At 42.4% G+C, this 20,076-nt stretch overlaps 1 protein-coding gene across 7 annotated transcripts in view; it reads right to left on the bottom strand.

Moving 5' to 3' along the window:
• The window catches only part of CELF2 (CUGBP Elav-like family member 2), a 362,155-nt gene that overhangs the window by 191,641 nt on the left and 150,438 nt on the right, over positions 1-20,076 (bottom strand). For 5 of the 7 annotated variants that reach the window (XM_064284844.1, XM_064284846.1, XM_064284847.1 and 2 more), the window contains exon 2: positions 1,717-1,913. In XM_064284844.1, coding sequence (XP_064140914.1) covers positions 1,717-1,913 — 197 coding nt within the window. Of the gene's footprint in view, positions 1-1,716; positions 1,914-2,088; positions 2,263-3,167; positions 3,285-20,076 lie in introns of those variants that run through there. The other 2 variants (XM_023548925.2, XM_023548923.2) reach the window with 2 other exon arrangements.

Below are 20,076 nucleotides of genomic sequence, written 5' to 3'. Positions count from 1 at the left end.
TTGTGTTTAATCCCACTGATCCTTAGAGATCTAATTTCCTATTTTTCAAATTATGGGACAATCAAGTTTGCAGTCACCAAATTCCACCTATGTTCTTTTTAAAGACAATATTGGTGTTATTTGATGTGTTTTGAGACTGAAAACCAGAGTCTTTCGAGCATTATCTGAGACATGTCTATCTTTACGAGTATTGGCTTGTTGTTGTAAAGGGCCATCTAGTTTATTCTGACTCTTAGTGACCTTATGTGAAGGAGTAGAACACCTCCATAGGGTTTTCTTGGCTGTAATCTGTAGAACTACTGGGTGGATTCAAACCACCGGCCTTTCAGTTAGCAGCCAAGCACTTAACTGTTTGTACCACCAGGGCTCCTTGAGTCCTTGAGTATTGGCTAGGGGTTTTCAAATTTCTTAAAAGTCTCTAGAAAATCCCATGAGACCTCTGCAACTGTTGGGAACAAGAGAAAGCCCAACATTCCTCAGAGTCACAGAATATCACAGCCTTAAAGATTACTTAGTCCCATTCTTCACCTTGTCAGTAAAGAAAAAGAATAGAGAAAATATGTGTCAATGTTCACATACCCAATAAAAGCGTATGTACAAGCCAAACAATAATCTTCCGGGAGCTCTTACGAAAAGCAACGTGTAGAAATAAAATAACAGGCCGGACAGAAATCTCAAAGCAGAGAGAAAAACTGTGAGACCCACAGAAAGAAGAAGCCCTGAGCAGGAAGATTGAGAGCTCAAGGGCAAAGAAAGAACAAAAATTACTGTAGCAAGAGGATCCAAACGCTACAGGAGATGAACTGGTAGCAGGGGAGGAGATAATTTTAAATTGTACAGAGCTTACAAAGTCTGATTCCAATACAGCAAAGCATCAACCCGGTATACGGTTTCTGGCCTCTATTTTAATAACTGACCGCCCCCACTCTCATCTTAAAATGGTGGCAGTCACAACCACCAGACTGTGCACTTTAATCCTACCAGCGATAAGGGCCTAAAGCAGAGCATTTTTGAAGGTGTACTATTTCAAGCCATTGGGGCACGGCTCCCCCCTCTCCAAAAAAAAAAAAAAAACAAAAAAAACAATTCAGTTAACGATCCCCATCTAAACCCTAAGAATTGATGTCCTTTCTAAAAGTGAGCCCTTTGGTCCCTCACACCAGTGGCATCACGCTGTTTATAAGACATTTCCAGACCCCTAGAGGCTGTGTAAAAGTAAAATGCAATTCTAATTACATGGGCAATAAAAAGGAGGTAGGGGCAGAGAGAGTTGGCTCATGAAATAAAAGGCGCAGAATCGCTATTTCTCAGAGAGGCAGCTACCCCGCCCGGAAGAGCCTGCACTGCCTCGAAAGCGACCTCACGGGAGCAATCACGCGCCTGGACACAGAGTCGGCGGCACCGCCGCGTCCTCCCCCGCACACCCGCGGGCCAGGCTCCGGCTCCTCCTCCTTCCCGGCCAGCCGGCCAGTCCCACCTGTCCCGGCGGGGGCGCAGGGAGGAGCCCGGAGGAGCTGCCCAGAGCACAGGGAGAGCCTGTGTGGGTGCCCTGTCTTCCCTCCTGCGGCCCAGATCTCCGGAGGCTCTGCCCCGAGGGGCCAGGGCAGCGGGCAGCCCCGCAAGCCCAGCGGTGCTGGCGGCCCAGGCCCACGAGGTGGGGCGGCAGCCGGGCCAGGAAAAGCCCCCCGCCCTGCACGCGCCCCAGGCAGTCGGTACCTTTACTCTGGGGAGGGTTCTGACTCCGGTCCCGGAGGACATTGATCTGGTAGACGGCTCCGTAAGGCTCAAAAAGTTCTTTCAGCTCCTTTTCCGACCACGACCTGGGGATCTGTCCGACAAACATCTTAATGGCATCTGGGTCTGGTTGGTCTGAGTGATCCAAAGCTCCGTTCATCTTGTTGGCTGTGCCGTTACTGTCAAAAACGGAACCGGGAGGCAGAGTTAGTGCTGCACGGTGAGGGACAGGAAGAAAAAAATAGTGGGGGTGGGGGCTGGGGAGGCGGAAGGAGGAGGATGAGGAGCACGGGGGAAAGTGCCTAATGAGTCGTAGAAATTTTATGAACTAAAACAAAGCAGAGGCACCATTACATTGCTCGTCGGCGAGGCTTTCACTGCAGGCTGCTTTTCAGCATCGCTGCCCAAACACAGGGCAGCGCCCCGCCGGCTGTCACCCAGGGCGTGGACATCTTGAAGCCCGGGCAGAGGAAGCAGCTGCAAGTTAAGTGCAGGTCTCCCTCTGCAAGACTGCCATCAACGCATTGGCGGCGGCAGAGGCAGGGGTGTTATCAGCCCTGTGAGGGCTTATCGCGCGGAAAGGCAGGGCTGGATTTCTGCTGGATCCCCCCACCCAACCCCCCTTTGGGAGGCTTTTGGAAGACAGGAGAGAGGTGGTAATAATAAAGTCACATGAAAAGAAAATGAAACACTTGGCGGTCCGTCAGATGACTAATGCAAGATGCTGGTGATGAATTTGCAGAGTGCGCGAGGCATCCATGTGTGCATCAAATTAGTACGTTGTTGCTGCTCAGAATGGAAAGCGCTCCAGCTATGCGGCTCGGTGCAGCTGATTGGCTGCCCACGCTGGAGAAAAGGGCCGGGAGTGCGGAGGGGGCTCCCGTTTAAAAAAGCACATTGTTTATGGGACCCGGGCACAAAGGGTACAATTCAGAGAGGCAAAGGCGATCTCAGAATTGCCTGCTTTGTGCCGAAAAAAATGCAGTCCCAGAAAGTTGAGTTCCCGCTAAAGGACACTGAATATTTCAAATCTTTCACACTCCATAAATTGTTCTCTGTATATCTGACTTCCAGATGTTGTACTTGAGTTCTAAACAATCACACGTTTGGGAGGGAAGGGGAGGGGGAAAAAAAAAAAGGAAGATGATCTGCCTTTTCTACTCCTAGCTTCAGTAAATATTTGGGGCTGATACTAAGAGCAAAATCATAAGCATCTACGTATCAGCCGCCCTTAAAGCTGTTTCCAAAGCCCCCATCTGGAAGAGCAAACGGCTTGTTTCAAGCCTGCAATTCTAGCCACCATCATGTAATATGATGAAGAATTTCATGTTTTACTTTGATCACCCCTATTTAAGTTGCATCAAGGGTAAAGCAAAACCACACACCCTCCTGGGCTGCCCCCCCCCCCACTAATGCACCCCAAACCCACTTACTCTAGGAAGTGACAAGGCTGAATACCCCTGAGTAGCACTCTTCACTGTTGCGGTGCTCTTTCTTCAGCTTCTCAGCCTGTGAGAATACAATGTACCTAAGCGAGCACAGACCCAGCACAGTATCTACGGAGCCTTGTCCGGGACTGCCTCCCCCACACCAGCCCAAGAAGCAGAAGGTCAAAGAGGGGCCACGTTGACTAAAGCTTCACTACAAATGGCAGGTGTAATTTCACTATGGCCTCGCGATAATAGTAATAAGGCGTCCAAAGATGTTAAGCAGAGTTCTTTATCTGGTTAAAACAATAAAAAATGCACCAGAGCACCTTAAATCTGCTGTAGGTTTGTGCTAGTCCTCAGCCCTCAAAAAACAAACAAAAAAACCCATGTTGGTAGTTAGAAAACCAAAAATATATGAGGAGAAATTCTGAATTATATTTAACACAAAGAGGAAAATGGTGTCAAATACTCCTTACAAGGTCCTACCTTCAATTTCTCCTTCTTCTTATATCCCTATTTTACCATTTTATTATTTTATCCTGGAGATAAACAATCAGAATGTGTCTAACTTGAAGCACTTTCGGAGCTTACGCTAATCAACCTCATTGTTATAAAAACTGCTCTGCTGAATAAAATATTGAGCACAAAATCTTCTTTCAACAGTTTAGGTATAATGTAATGCTTATTTATATTAGCACGAGACTGTTTATCTTGTTCTCATGCACCTATACTTTTTTTCAAATTGCTCGTCATGAGTTAATAAACACTTTAACCCAGTGGAGCTGTGACTTCAGCAAGGTGGAGGTGGCAGAACTCCATGCAGTACAGAATGGAGTGTTCACAGCACACAGAGTTCGGAGTGTGGCAAGACTTATTTCTGGGACAGGAAGGACGTGTGGTTACTGCTGTTGAAAATCAGCTAGTCTGAAAAGAGGAAGGCATTGTCACAGGTCTAAGCTCACAGAGAACGGAAGTTCAAAAGCAGGGCTGTTGCATCTTGTCTATACAGAGTAGAAGTAATACAGTGTGGAGGAGCTAGCAGCTCTCTAGTTCTAAATATCTAAATTTCATATTCTAGGGCAAGCACCTCTCCACATCTCTCAGAATTAGAGAGGCGATTTTTACTCTCTCCAAAAAGTACTAACTCACCAAGGCGCATGAAAGAAGGAAAACTGAGAGGATGACTTATGCCTTACTCCTTTGGTCTTTAGTTGGTGATTTATAATCCCTCTCCCATTTACCATCCCTCACAGATGCCTGGAGACCTATCATCCTGAGCTAGTGTAGTGTAAGGGATGAAGGCATGGGCTCTGGAGTCAGTCTGCCAGGGCTGAATCCTGGTGCCAACATTTCCTTAATGTATCCCTCTGGGCCTCGGGCTCTTTATCTGTAAAATGGGAATATCAGCTGCTATCTCGTTAAAAAAACACACACACACACAAACCACACAACCGTTGCTGTCGAGCTGATTCTGACTCATAGCCATCCATCTCATAGTCATGTGCTTATTGGCACAGGGCATGGCACAGAATAAGTGTTCTACAAGTGTTAGCCACTTCTGCTGTTAATTCCCTCTCTGCACCTGTGATGTACTTGAACTGAGTGGTCCTCACAAGTCTACTTTTCAATCCAGAATTCTGCATAGTGTAAACTCCACCACAATTCATATCCTAAATAATAATATGTGTCTTTTAGTGAGTACTTACATGCCAGATACTGTGCTAGGTGTTTTACATACATTATTTCTAATCTTTATAACAGCTCTATGAGAAAGTATTATTATTATTTTCCCGATGCAATTCTGACTCATGGTGACCCCATTTATGTCAGAGTATAACTGTGCCCTATAAGGTGTTCAATGGCTGATTTTTTAGAAGTAGATCACCAGACCTTTCTTCCAAGGTGCCTTTGGTGGATTCAAACCTCCAACCTTTTGGCTAGCAGCCGGGCACATTAACAGCTTATAAGGGACTCCTAGGGTTAATGGCTTATACACTAAAACCTGCAAAAGCTAGAACCTGGGTAAGACAGAAACATGTCAGAAAAGGAAAACTCAAGTATTTTCCACTAAAACGAATGATAGAAAAGACTACATCCTGTCAAAGGTGAAAAACCTGTGAGACCTGGAAAAACAGGATAGTCCTGTCCAGTTCCAGCTGTCACAGGTTTCACTGTAAATGGTAGAGGCAGAATTTAGAGCTAGGCCTACAAGCTCTAAAGCTCAACTTATTTCTAATCCATCATGGGGCCAAATATTGTATCAGGCCTGCCCTAGGCTGACAGTGAACCGGCCATGGCAAATCTAGGGGAAGAAAAGTCCTACTGGGTCCCTGGGATTGCACTGTCAAACAAAAGGCAGCAACTAGAAGAAACTCACACACACACTGTTCCTCTTTCTTTCTCTGGGGAGGAGGGTGTAAAGTGTTGAACTAAGAGTCCTTTAAGGTCATTTTGAAACCCATATTTTCTCAATAACCACATAAGGGTGTCTCCACCTTCACAGATTGCTTTCCTCCTCCTCTCCGCAGGTTCACACCTATGAGTGCCCCTCGATCTTGGCTACAGCCTTTCCCGACTACCTGCCGTTCTGCAAAGGAAAGATTTTCATCAAGTGCTCTGGGCATGACAATCCCTTCCTTAAGTAAATACAGTGAATTCTAGTTCTTAGGTGGATGGGAAGCTTAGTGGGCAGGAGTTTAAGATAATGGTGGTGGAAGACTTTGGAAAAGGATAGTGAGAATGGCAGTGCAACTTGAATAATGTAAGCAATGTCACTGAATTGTACATGTAGAAACTGTTGAAATGGTGTATCTTTGGCTGTGTGTACTTTCACAAAAATTAAACAACGACAGCAACCCTAACAACAACATAACAAGACCTTCCTGATCAAAAGCTTCAGGACAGAAGAGGCGGCTCTACCCACAGACTCCCCAGTGTTGCTGAATCCTGATCGTGCTGCAAAAGCTTGGTTAACTTCCTTTTAACTCGCCCAAACTCCTCCTCCTTTGGACTCCCAACTTTCTTCCTGGCTGGTGCTCATTTCTAGTGGAGACTCACTGACTTCTTTTGTCCTCGTGGGGCTGTCAGTGCTGACGCTCCTAAGCATGCCAGAAATTGTGTGTTCAACAGTTAAGCCTTTTGGGGTACTTACCAGAGGCCACAGAGAGCCAATGTGCATGTCACTGAGGGCTACTTATGGAACAGATACCCAATACTCAGCAAGATTCTCAGTTTAAGACCTTGTTAAAAAATGTACAAGAATCTAATCATGGGCTTAGCGACAGATTAGCTTGTTTCTCTTTATTCCCTAGCCATCCCCAAAAACCCAGTACAGTGCCTTTTACGATACAGAAATCTAGATTCAAATTCAAATCATGTTTATTGAGGGCTCAAGCTCTGCTGGAAACCTTTACCAGGCACTTGACACACACCACAACAGCTCTACAAATTGGAATCATTATCCCTGTTTTGGAGAAGCAACTGTTAGTCACGGAGATAAAGTGACTTTTCCAATGTCACACCCTTAAGTAGAGGTGCCTGCAGAATGGACACAGGCATTGTTGTTGTTGCTGGGTGCCACAGAGTGGATTCCAACTCAGTGCCCCCCATGTGATAGAGGAGAACTGTCCCATAGGGTTTACTTGGCTATAATCTTTACAGAAGAAGATCACCACATTTTTTCTCCCACAGAGCCACTGGTGAGTTTGAACCACTGACCTTCTGGTTAGTAGTAGAATGCTTAACCTTTGTGCTACCAGAGTCCGTTGTGGACACAGGTACTAAGACTTAAAGGCCAACTGTCATGGCTTAGAATTCCACGGATTGAGTGTGTCTTCAGTGATGTTTCCTGTGGACTCAGTCCTCATTTGCAGGCCCCAGACAAACGCACACACATCCCTGCTGGCTCCTCGCCTGCAAACTGCAACAAGATCCTGAGGGCCAATTCTGCTTTTGCTCTTGGCAAGGAGCCGGGCTATAAGGCTCCTCTAGGACAAATGCCATATGGAATCAGACCACAAGTTAGAAAGCACAAAGCTCCATGCCAGCGGGCACTGGTTGTCTTAGCCTCAGAGCCAAGAAGAAAATATAGTTTAGTGAAAAAATGAGAGTGCTTACTTTTCGCTTTTAGCGCAAGCACTGACCTACTTCCCTACTCTATTTTCAAGTAAAGAGAAGTAGATCACCAGAGGATATGCAAAATCTTCTAAGGTTCCTCTAAGCAGTAAAATGCTGTTGAAAAATTGTAATAATTGATTTAATACATTATTATTATCATCATTATTAATTCCAGGGCAACAAGCTTTTTAAGGCCCAGTGAGTTGCAGGTTTCTTTGTGGAGAATGGAGACAAAGGAATTGAAATTTCCTCATCTTTCATCTTCTTCCTTGAATGACAACTTCCTGCACTGTTTCTTTCATCTATATAAAGGGAAGAACAAAGAACTTACAAAATGGCTACGAGACATGTCAAGTGCCTTTAAATTATTATATCAATGCTGGAAAAAAAAAAAAAAACATAAAATGCCACCTTCAGAAGATAAATCAACCAATTGTCATCCAGTCGATTCTAACTCATGGTGACCCCATATGTCTGACGAGAACTGTGCTCCGTAGAGTTTTCAATGGCTCATTTTTCAGAAGTAGATCACCAGGCCTTTCTTCTGAGGTGCCTCTGGGTACAATCAAATCTCTCACCTTTTTTTCAGCAGCCAAGCACATTAATTGATCGTACCACCCAGGGAGTCTCAGAAACTATACAAAAAGATACTTGTCTTGGAAAAACTTTGCATAAAGATAGCTAATCTCTCTGGTAGCTATCAATATTATTATTCCAATACTTTTTATCCCTTTACTTTTTTTTGTTGTTGTTCTATATCATTGCTATCCAACTTTCTCCAATAATAGAAATGTTCTATAATCTGAACAATCCAATATGGTAGCCACTAGCTACAGGTAGCTACTGAACACTTAAAATGTGCCTTGTGTAACTAAGTAACTAAATTTTTCAGTTAATTTTAATTAACTTAAATAGCTCTAAATACCAATACAATTATCCTGTTTTTACTAACTATAGTTGAGATTCACCAAACCATTTTATTTCATGGGCAACTCCTTTTAGCAACACAGGAATGAGGGGCCAGGAAAAAGACATCAGTGCTTGAGGCACTCAACAGCAGGCTAGTGGGATAGTGGGGCAGGCCGGTCTGGCTTCTTGTCTTGGCTCAGCATTAATTGTGGGATTGCAGGCAATTTGTACAACCACTCTATGCCTCAGTTTCCTCCCTTGTAAAACAAAGAAGCTAGAATAGTTCCCATCTGGCTCTTTCTATAATTCTATGATTATGGTTTCAACCCCAATGTTGATTTATGAAAAAGATAATTTAGAGAATATGACCGGGTACCTGAAACCTTGGTGTGGCTCCCTTTCTCTGCCCAATTTAGTGCCCCACGCACACAGGTGACTAAGGCTATAGGCTGGAGAGTGTCACCCACACTGTGGAGAGCAATGAGTGGCTGGTGAATTGTGGTGGCTGCCAGAGCACCATTTCTCTCAATCAGTGCCAACCTGCTTCCTCTATCCAAAATGCAGTCCCATCATTTCAGTCAACTGAAAAAAAACACTCTTTCAAAGGGCTCAGGAATTGTTTATTAATATCACTTGTATTTAAATAATACAGCAAATGGAGAAGTGGGCATTGTTTGATTACCATAGGAAGTTGTTCAAGACTGAGCTGCATAAGGCAAAGGCAGAATGAACCTGGTGGCTTCTGGTAGGCAACAGGATGGGCGTGAAATCCATTATTATTAACACCCTCCTACACTGTTCATTTTGTTGTTGCTTATTATTTTAAGGACAGGATTCCTTCTCAATAGACTGGCAATGTAGCACCTCAGAATGAACACCTCAGAAACTCAGACACAGCCCCACCCTTAGGAGTCCCACTGTCTACTCTAAATTTACCACAGTCTCTCAAATTTAGGTAGATGAATCAGTTGTCACCCAAATGCAAGCTCTAGGAATTACATTTCCCCTTCAGGGTTACTATGAAGAAAACCTCCATCTTTTACGATTGCCTTTTAACTGAGCATCCTTTGCCACTAGGCTGGCATGGTTATACTGTTAACTTCAGTGGGATCCTAGGTTGCTGGATAACGTTAGTAATCTTAACAAAACTCTCTGGATATCATTTTTCTCAACAACATCCTGTGTTTACTTAAAAGATATTGTCAATACTTTATCATGTATATCAGAAGTGTTTTGAGTCACAGCCGCAATTACAGAATGAGGCCCAAAATCTCTGAGGTGAGACACCCGTAGATCAGCTACGGAATTCTCACATAAGATTAACTGAAGCAAATGCTACCCTAAGTATATGAGAAAGGCCAAGTCCTTCTCTCCAAAGGGTCAAGTTATAAATAAATTACTTGATGCTTCTCTGAAGAAAATGTACACATATAAATATGTTCATCCCAGCATTCTGAAAATTTTTGAAAAGAAAAAAAATTGTTAAAAATGTATATGGCATAGTTTTCATTCATAGATGACTACAAGAAAACATACTTGTAACAGGCATTGTGGTGAATTATTGAAGTTAATGCTGGATTTCCTTAAGTCAAAGGTCCCACAGACAGGTTTCCCAGGGCAAAACACAACCACAGCTTGTAGGGAACTATTTCTACAGAAAAGGTCACAGAACACAGGCATGTGTGGAGTCACCAATAAAAGGGAGATCTTATTACCTTATCTCAATTTGACTGCTAGCAAAAAGCAGAAAGCTGGAAAAACTCCCACAAAGAAGTAAATTTGGAGGCATCCAGGGGGTACCTGATGACTGAACACACAACTGCCCTCACTGAGAAGGCAGAAAGGCATTTGCTATAGATAGTCTCTGTCTGGGGAACTCATTTCATCCAGTGATTTATCAGAAATAGCTCAGTGGACTTCAGGGCAGAGCAGAAGGCATTTGCAGAGGGAGAGGTTTTTTAGATGAACTTTTAGAAATGGCAACAGGGAAATAACAATCACTCAGAAGAATTATATAGGGCTTCACATTTTCAAAGTGCTTCAGGAGCTCACATTAATTAATCCTCTCCCCCACTGTGGAGGTCAGTGTTGCTGTCCCCACTTTACAGATGAGGAAACCCAAAGGAGGAGGCAGGTGGCCTGCCTCTAGGAGGAGAGTCCGTCAGCGGCAGATCTAGAATGCCCTTCCAGTCAGATTTACTTGCCGACAGCCAAAAGCTGCAGAACTTGCCCATTTTCTGAGGACTGCTGATTGTGAATGGCTGTTTTGGATGACTGAGAAGAGACATCAATTCGCTAAAAAGTGGATCATTATGAAATGAAGACGAATGTGGGGGAAAACTCAATACTAGCCCACACTTCCCAGACTGAACGTTGATTTTATCAAAACTGTCTCCCGTGTTCACATTCTACCAGCAGTGTTGAAAATAAGGAACATGCACTGAGAGGAGCGAACACCATAGACAATGCCTGGTTCCCTGTAGGTCCAGGTTTTAGCAGCTGTGCTTCTCAAAGCCAGTAACTTACACTTTCACCATAGTTTAAAATATTTTTGCCAGGACATATTGATGCAAGAAGAATCTCCAAGTGGTGCTAAAGGTTAACACACTCAGCTGCTAACCCAAAGGCTGGAGATTTGAGTTCACCCAAAAATGCCTCAGAAAAAAAAGCTTGGTGATCTGCTTCTAAAAAATCAGCCACTGGAAACACTACGGAGCACAGTTTTACTCTGACACATGGGATTGTGTCAGACGGCAACTGGTTTGTCGTTTTCACCGCTGGGTCCTGCCAAGTCAATTCTGATTCAAAACAACTACATGTTACAGAGTAGAACTGCCCCATAGGGTTGATGTAATCTTTATAGTAGATTGCCAGGTCTTTCTCCCACAGAGCTGCTGGCAGTTCGAACCACTGACCTCTCGGTTAGTGGCTGAATGCATAACAATTGTGCTACCAGGGCTCCTTGGTTTTGTTTTGTTTTGTTTTGGTTATTTATGCAGGAGAAAGCCATCAGGGCATAGTCACCACACTCTTCATTCAAGGAAGAAATACTGCCTGGTGAAGGCCAATGACTCACCTACCTTTTTGGAATTTCAAACATGCCTGAGATTCATTTTCTCTAAGTCCCTCTCTTTCCTTCCTAGTCTTACATGGTTATTGAGAATCTGCTTTATGTCAGGCACCGTGTTAGGTCTGAAGGAGAGAGAGCTGGAAAATACGTACTTTATGCCCTCTAGCTACTCACTGTCAATTAGAAGAGACAGACATATACACCCTATAAAACCAAAATACAACATGATTTTGTAATACTGCAATATCTGAGGGCCTGCGGTAAGCCAGAAACGAGTGAGTAATTTGGCCAAAGGGATTTGGCATGCAGGATCCTAAACCACACTTCATTTCCATGGTCAATTTTTTAAAAAATGGAACTGAAAACATCAAAGGATAACAAGCTATGCCATTTCACTTAGTTGGCAGCAAGATTTTTAAAAGGGAAGAAGAGGAGGCAGTGGCGGTGGTACTGGCAGTGGCTCTAACAAGGATGGTGGGACTTCAGGGAAGACAGTCCAGGAGTACCTCCCTTCTTCCACTGAGCGCACATTTGAGATACAGGACCTGGCCAGCCACACTGGAGAGGAACCCCTGGCACAGACCCATGGCAGGGATGGCAATCACGTACACTACTGGCCCAAGACAAGGGGGCATTTCCCAGTTCTTCCACCTAAGTTTGAAATGACATATACAGGGGACCCACTGGGCAAAGTTCTTCCATCTCCACTCTTTACACTCCTGCTCTGTACTAACTCCTTTGGGCAGAGTATTCCTGTCATTCACTACCGTTGCTGCCGTTGTGAGATGCTGTCAAGTCGCTTTTCGACTTACAGAGACCCCATGTGGTAGAGTAGAACTGCCCCATAGAGTTTTCTAGATTGTAATATTTATGGAAGCAGATCACTAAGTCTTTCTCCTGTGGAGCTGCTGGGTGGGTTCAAGCTTCCAACCTTTCTGTTAACAGCCCAGCCCTTAACCATTGTGACACCAAGATTCTCTCATTCACTATTAGTCATATGAAAATAACTTCACTGGTCTTGACCATTTACAACTCTAATCTGATTTTCTATATCTATAGTCGACCAAATGCTCTAGCACCACCTCAAATACAGCACATCTGACAATAATCTTTTCCTTTCTCCTTTTTCTTCAATTAAGCTTCATGTTCAGCCTCCTTGTTTTTCTTACTGGCTCAAACTTATTCCCCAACAATCAGGAGCAATGTTCTCCAGGTAATAGGCACATGACACAGATTTACCCCTTGTTCTGACCTCTTCCCTTTTCTGACCATTGAACAATGATGAACTGAACCCCCAATCAAGTACAAGGTCAAACTGAAATTCTTGATTTCAATCGTTAATTCAATAAATATTTATAAACTGACTCAGACCATCTAGACATTATTCAAGGAGCTAGAGACACAGTAATTAATAACATGGGGGAGAGAACAGCTCTTATAAATCCTATATGCTAGTTGAGGAGAATGCAATAAACCAAATAAGTAAGCAAATCTTAAAGCATACTAACCCACCAACACATCCAGTGCCGTAAGCATACTAGAAAGAGAGAATAGCATTGGAGAAAAACAAAGCCGGAAAGGGAGACAGGGAGTGTTGGGTGCAGGGTTGCAATTTGAAATAATACTGTCAGGGAAGGCTCATCTGGAAGGTAAGCATAGTGCCTTGAACTCAGTCTCAGTATATCCTCAATACATATTTTCTGAGTGAATAGATTTAATACAAGAAGTCCTAAAAGTTGTAAAAATTAAATCACACGCTATGCAATTCGTCACCACAGTTATAAAGAACCATGGTATCCCATCTAGCACAGTTCTACAAAGTCTGAGGATCCCATACCAAAAAAAAAAAAATCTTGTTGTCGTGCAGTTGATTCTGACTCACTAGAACTATCCCATAGGGTTTCCAGGAACAGCTGGTGGATTCAAATAGGGGACCTTTTGGTTAGCAGCCGAGTTCTTAACCACTGTGTCACCAGTGGTTAAGTGTCACACGCTCACTACGAATTAGTTCCTGAGTGGATGCCTATTTTTCTCTCTAAATGCCCACTGGGTCCACTTGTCTGCGGGCAGCCACTGTCTTAATTATGGTTATCATCATTTTGTGCCTGAATTATTGTAAAACTGTTCAGTGGACCTTCCTGCTTTGGACTAAAGTACAAAGACTTCAGTGACTTTCGTGCTTACGTGGCATTCAGAACTCTATCTACCTTTCCGTTAAATATTGATTATCTGTCCAGTCATTATTCATTTTATCATTTATCAATGACAAAATTTAATCTCAGGCTAGTCTCTCCCCAACCTGCTTTTGGCCTCCCTTTTTCTGTCATCAGATGAGGTGCTGAGCCCTGTAGCACAGTGGTCAAGAGTTATGGCTGCTAACCAAAAGGTCAGCAGTTTGGATCCACCAGCTGACCCTTGGAAACCCTAAGGGGCAGTTCTACTCTGTCCTCAAGAAACAAACTTAAATTGAATGCCAGCAATATGGAGTTTCACACAGATGCTTTGGAAGTTACGGGGACCACTGTGTCCTTCTTCTGATCTGGAAAATCAAAAGTTGATGTTCAGTGGGAACTAATTACATCATATTGATGATGGTAGTTCAGATGACAAAACAGACCCATTTGTGAAGAAAGACATTTTTTTCTGCAGTCTAGTGTTTTATTTTTTTAGTAACTTATCAGGTTCCAGTGGACTTCTTTTGCGGATAATACCTTTAAACTCATACGTCTTTGAAATGCCAGCAAGAGAATTAAGGAAAAAATGACCTCAGAGCAGCCAAAACAGATGTCACAAAGTTCCCACCCTAATGTTTGTGCCTTTAATAATCTCTGGAAAGCTCCCCAATAAGCTCCTCAGAGAGTTCTTATTTTATATTGGATTTTCACAGCCTTGGTCATCTGCATTTCAAACTCAGAGAAGGAAAAAAGAGAGGTTTGGAATAGGTGGACTCATGGAGTGACAGCTCCATGACAGACATGAAAATCTGAAAGAGGCCAGCAGTTAAAAGCTATCTTGTAGGTGCGGCCCATGTATATTTCCCAGCTGTTCCCAAGGACATCAGCACAGAAGAGTAATTAATTTGTATAATGACAATCTTGTCTCATCTGGAGGGTCACACTATGTTCAATAAATTCTGTTGAATATGGGAAGAAATATAAAATGCATTTTAAGAAGGATTCCATCAAAATCAGACAATAAAGAGAATTGGTACCATAAGGGATATGGTTTCAGCTACACCGCAAACTTAGCTAATCAGACTGACTCATTTCCCATGGGTACCAGGCAACTGAGATTTTACTTTCTCAATATAACACTACAGTGGGTGATCAAAACTCAGAATTGGTGTACCATCTAGTTTGTTGCCAACAAATACAGCAAATGATTTTGCCCAGACTCTTCAACATTTGGGGGTTAATTTTTACGTTATAAGGATTCTGCTCTAAGTGCTTGGTTGCTAACAGAAAGGTCAGCGGTTCAAACTCACCAGTGGCTCTGCAGGAGGAAGATGTGGCAGTCTGTTTCCTTAAAGACCTCAGCCTTGGAAACCTTACGGGGTAGTTCTACTCTGTCATACAGGGTTGCTAGGAGTCAGAATTGACTCAGCGGCAACAGGTTTGGGTTTTTTGGTTTGGATAATTATTATTGTCATAGCTGTTTTGGCTGTGGGCAGCGAGGGAGATGGGAGGGAAACATGCGGGGGGTGAACTGTTCCCTTCTGGGAGTTTGTTTTTCCAAAGTAAACCATGCTTCACTGGTCGAGAAGATAAACTTTAATTCTTTCTCTGCAAGGCATCACATAAGGTAATATTTGAGGTCTAAAAACTGGAAATAAAAGGCCCCAAGTTAAGTGTATTACTGTGGTAACTTTAAAGGGACTCATCATGAATTTTCTAGAGTCTTTCTGCCCAGACACAAGAAAAGGCAATGCTGTATTCTACAGTGATTGCACTAAATTCCTAGAGAGCAGTCGTCCAAGATATTTGCCTCTCTTAGTTTGCTTATAAAGACAGTTGCAAAAGTACAACACAGAAAAGAACACTGCCAAGTCTGTATAATTACTGAAAGAAGACATTCGGAATTCTACACATAGGCCAGTGTATCATGAATGTTACCCTATGCTACAAACATGCTTCAAAACCACATATCCAAAGGGAAAAGTCCAAACAAAGGTCAATCTACCTTGCTACTTTTTTAAATCTCTAAACTACATCTTAAGATGAAATCAATACCCAATATTATATTTTGATTCGGAAATCTGTTAATCTCCTCTCTCCCTGAGCATGTCATAAATTCCATGTAGCATCTTAAATCACCAATTAAAATAAGCTTTGACATTTAATTTGTTCATTTCTTAAAAAAAAAAAAAAAAGTGCACACATGCGCACACACACACCATCAGATCTAACCCCCTAAACAAGTAAGAATAAAAATAAGATTATGTGCTAAATTAGAATGGCTGTTATTCTTAAGAGGCTGAATATCATTATATCAAAACTCCCCATAGCTGATTTTTTTTTAAAGCCATTTCTTCATTTTTTGACACTACATCTGGCATAATGAATACAGATGATCATTTGTTTATCTATCTGTCTAACTGCCTTTCCCAAACACAGCCAGATGGAGGCTTTCAGAATCAAATTAATTTCAGATTAATTCACTCTGGACCCACTCCAGTTTCATGACTCTTCGCTTTGAGGCACCATCCAAATTGATGTGAAGTCATGAACTTAAAAGAGCACAGGTTCTTCAGTATAAAGGAAAAAAAATTATACAAGTCTGTGGTTGATCCCCCTCCCCAAAAGAAATCCATTCAGGCACCATAAGCTGCCAGGTCAATGACTGATCAACATTACACACTGTCAAAATCATCCAGAAAGACTTTTCCTCTTGGATCCAAATAGGATCACAGTTAATTTTACATCCAATATTCATAATGCCTTGAGATGACTCCAGCAAAAATTAGAGATCTAATTACTAACATTAGAACCAAAGATGTCATAGTACCCTTGCTGCCTAAGCATAGTCAGGTATGATGTGTGACTCGAGAGAGTTAATCTGCGCATCCAAAGTACCTATTCTCCATCTCTAGCTGTAGCTACTGAAGGAACTATAAACAAATGTAACCAGGCTTCCCAGGCTGTCAATCTCAGTGGATGCCTTTATTATCCTACTTGTTTCAATTGCAATTTGGGTTTCCATGGAGACACAACAGTCAGCTCTAGAAAATTATAAGATAAATGTCAGGCGGTGATAACGGTGTTAATGAAGCTTCAGTGACAAGCAGCTCTGTGCTTCAAATAATAAGCTTATTTCTATTAGCATATGTATAACTTGTCAAAAAAACTGGAAAAGAATATTAAAAATTAAATATCTATCTATTTTAAGAGAGAGAGAGGAAAGAGACCCCATGTAGATTGGCTTAAATTTGGTGGGTTGACCTGAGTCAGGGGGAAAAAAAAAAAAAGAAAGACTACTAAATTTCATCTCTGGCTTCTTGAGAAAATTAGGCATTGGTCATGGCTCTAAAAGATGCTTTAGCTGACGCCCAGAGATACCTACTTTCACCCAATTACCAACAGTGTTTTTTCTTATCATGTAATTAAGGTAATCTGCTTCTGTTTCTGGAAGCTTGCAGCTCAATCTACCATGGCATGACAGATTATGTGCTTCAGAGAAATAAATGCTACGTCCAATTTCATGGTATGTAAAAAAAAAAAAAAAAGCCCAAAACCAAATCCATTGCCACTGAGTCCATTTGGACTCATAGTGACCCTATAGGACAAAGAAAACTGCCCCACAGTGTTTCCAAGTAGTGGCTGGTGGATTCAAACTGCCAACTTTTTGGTTAGCAGCCATAGCTCTTAACCACTGCACCACCCAAACAAAAACCCAGTGCCGTCCAGCACTCCTCAATGTGAATTGCATCAACCTAGTTACTCATGGTAACAAGGTTGATGCAATTCACATCCTCCTCTTTTTCCTCTAGGTCGCTGGTAACCGTTAAGTGGACTGCCAGACTCCAGAAACCAGAAACATCCTTGACTATTCTATGGCAAAACATGTGCCAGTGAAATTTTACCAGAAAGCACCAGCCAGGTCAGAGGAATTGACAACTGTGGGTTTTTGTTTGATGCATTCTGAATACAGAGATTGATATTACAGAATTGTGAACTACACCACAGTTCAAGGTGAGATTACACAAAAAGAAAGTGAAGGAAAAATAAATTTCCTAAGATGATCTAGGGATTTTTAAAAATTCAATAACATTCTTCTTGTTGCCTTGTGCTGTTGAGTTGATTTCTAGTCACAGAGGTCTAAGAACCCTAAAAAGTTAAAGGGGCAATAATTCTGCAAATCAAAGTCTCTTCAGAAAAAAAGCACCTGTACATATTAACTTCCACAGTTGCGATTATTTGGTTCTGCCATCTTGTCTGTTATTACTTAATTCCTTTGACCGAAAAATGCCCACCATGTATTTTCCTTCATTTATTTAGCAACTGCTTACTGCGTTCCCACACTGTGCTGAAGTCTCTGGGTGGCGCAAACAGTTAACATGCTCAGCTGCTGCCCAAAAGGTTAGGTCACAGTCCACCCAGAGGCATATCCGAAGAAAGGTCTGGTGACCTACTTCTGATAAATCAGCCAGTAAAAACCCAACAGACTGCAGTGCTACTCTGACAAGCGAAGGGTCTCCATGCGTTGAAACTGACTTGATGGCAACTGGTTTACTCTGTGCCAGGCACGGTGTTCCGAACACAACAATGAGAAAGGCATTGTTATTGCTCTTAAATTTCTCATTTAGTAGTAGCCTATATAGTCTGGTATTTAAGCTCTTGAGCAAGATGTCATAATATTCTTCTCTTTCTGTCCAAAGATTGGTCCCTTCTGAAGTCACTACATGACTATGCTTTTCTGGGGAGCAAGGCAACTTTTTCTGCAACGACTCTGCCTTGGGAACTGTTGGCTACTCAACTTCTCCCCAGCCCCATGCCTTCCCTCTGTTTGGCTTCCTTCTCCCAACTCTGCTCTTTAGGAGGAAAATTAACGGAGGTCAAAGTCTAGGATATAATAACAGTAGCGCAACACTTGTCTGATAGAATGCTGGAAGATGAGCCCCTCAGGTAGGAAGGCACTCAAAATATGACTGGGGAAGAGCTGCCTCCTCAAAGTAGAGTCGACCTTAATGACGTGGATGGAGTAAAGCTTTCGGGACCTTCATTTGCTGATGTGGCATGACTCAAAATGAGAAGAAACAGCTGCAAACATCCATTAACAATCGGAACCTGGAAGGTACAAAGTATGAATCTAGGAAAATTGGAAATCGTCAAAAATGAAATGGAACACATAAACATTGATATCCTAGGCATTAGTGAGCTGAAATGGACTGGTATTGGCCATTTTGAATAGGACAATTATATGGTCTACTATGCTGGGAATGACAACTTGAAGAGGAATGGTGTTGCATTCGTTGTCAAAAAGAACATTTCAAGATCTATCCTGAAGTACAGCGCTGTCAGTCACAGGATAACATCCATCTGCCTATAAGGAAGACCAGTTACTGTGACTATTACTCAAACTTACGCGCCAACCAATAAGGCCAAAAATGAAGAAATTGAAGATTTTTACCACCTTCTGCAGTCTGAAATTGACCGAACATGCAATCAGGATGCCTTGATAATTACTGGTGACTGGAATGCAAGAGATGGAAATAAAGAAGAAGGACCGGTAGTTGGAAAATACGGCCTTGGTGACAGAAACGATGCCGGAGATCCTATGATAGAATTTTGCAAGACCTATGACTTCTTCATTGCAAATACCTTTTTTCACCAACATAAACGGTGACTGTACACATGGAGCTTACCAGATGGAATACACGGGAATCAAATCAACTACATCTGTGGAAAGAGACTAAGGAAAAGCTCAATATCATCAGTCAGAAAAAGGCCAGGGGCTGACTGTGAACAGACTATCAATTGCTCATATGCAAGTTCAGACTGAAACTGAAGAAAATTAGAACAAGTCCACAAGAGCCAAAGTATGACCTGGAGTATATTCCACCTGAATTCAGAGACCATCTGAAGAATAGATTTGATGCGTTGAACATGAATGACCAAAGACCAGACAAGCTGTGGAATGACATCAAGGACATCATACATGAAGAAAGCAAGAGGTCATTAAAAAGAGAGGAAAGAAAGAAAAGACCAAAATGGATGTCAGAAGAGACTCTGAAACTTGCTCTTGAATGGAGAGTAGCTAAAGCAAAAGGAAGAAATGATGAAGTAAAAGAGTTGAACAGAAGATTTCAAATGGTGGCTAGAGAAGACAAGGTGTTATAATGACATGTGCAAAGACCTGGAGATGGAAAGCCAAAAGGAAGAACACACTCTACATTTCTCAAGCTGAAAGAACTGAAGAAAAAATTCAAGCCTCGAGTTGCAACACTGAAGGATGCTATGGAGAAAATATTAAAAAACACAGGAAGCATCAAAAGAAGATGGAAGGAATACACAGAGTCACTATACCAAAAAGATTGATCGACGTTCATTCATTTCAGGAGGTAGCATATGAGCAGGGACCAACCAGCAGCACTGAAGGAAGACCGAAGATATGACGCCTTTGAAATGTGGTATTGGTGAAGAATGTTGACTATACCATGGACTGCCAAAAGAACAAACAAATCTGTCTTAGAAGAAGTACAACCAGAATGCTCCTTAGAAGCAAGGATGGTGAGGCTATGTCTCACATACTTTGGACATGTTGTCAGGAGGGATCAGTCCCTGGAGAAGGACATCAGGCTTGGTAGAGGGTCAGTGAAAA

Source organism: Loxodonta africana, chromosome 4, assembly GCF_030014295.1.
Source record: "Loxodonta africana isolate mLoxAfr1 chromosome 4, mLoxAfr1.hap2, whole genome shotgun sequence".
Lineage (NCBI taxonomy): Eukaryota > Metazoa > Chordata > Mammalia > Proboscidea > Elephantidae > Loxodonta > Loxodonta africana.
Note: the sequence above shows the minus strand (reverse complement) of the source record. Positions and strands in the feature narration are given on the sequence as shown.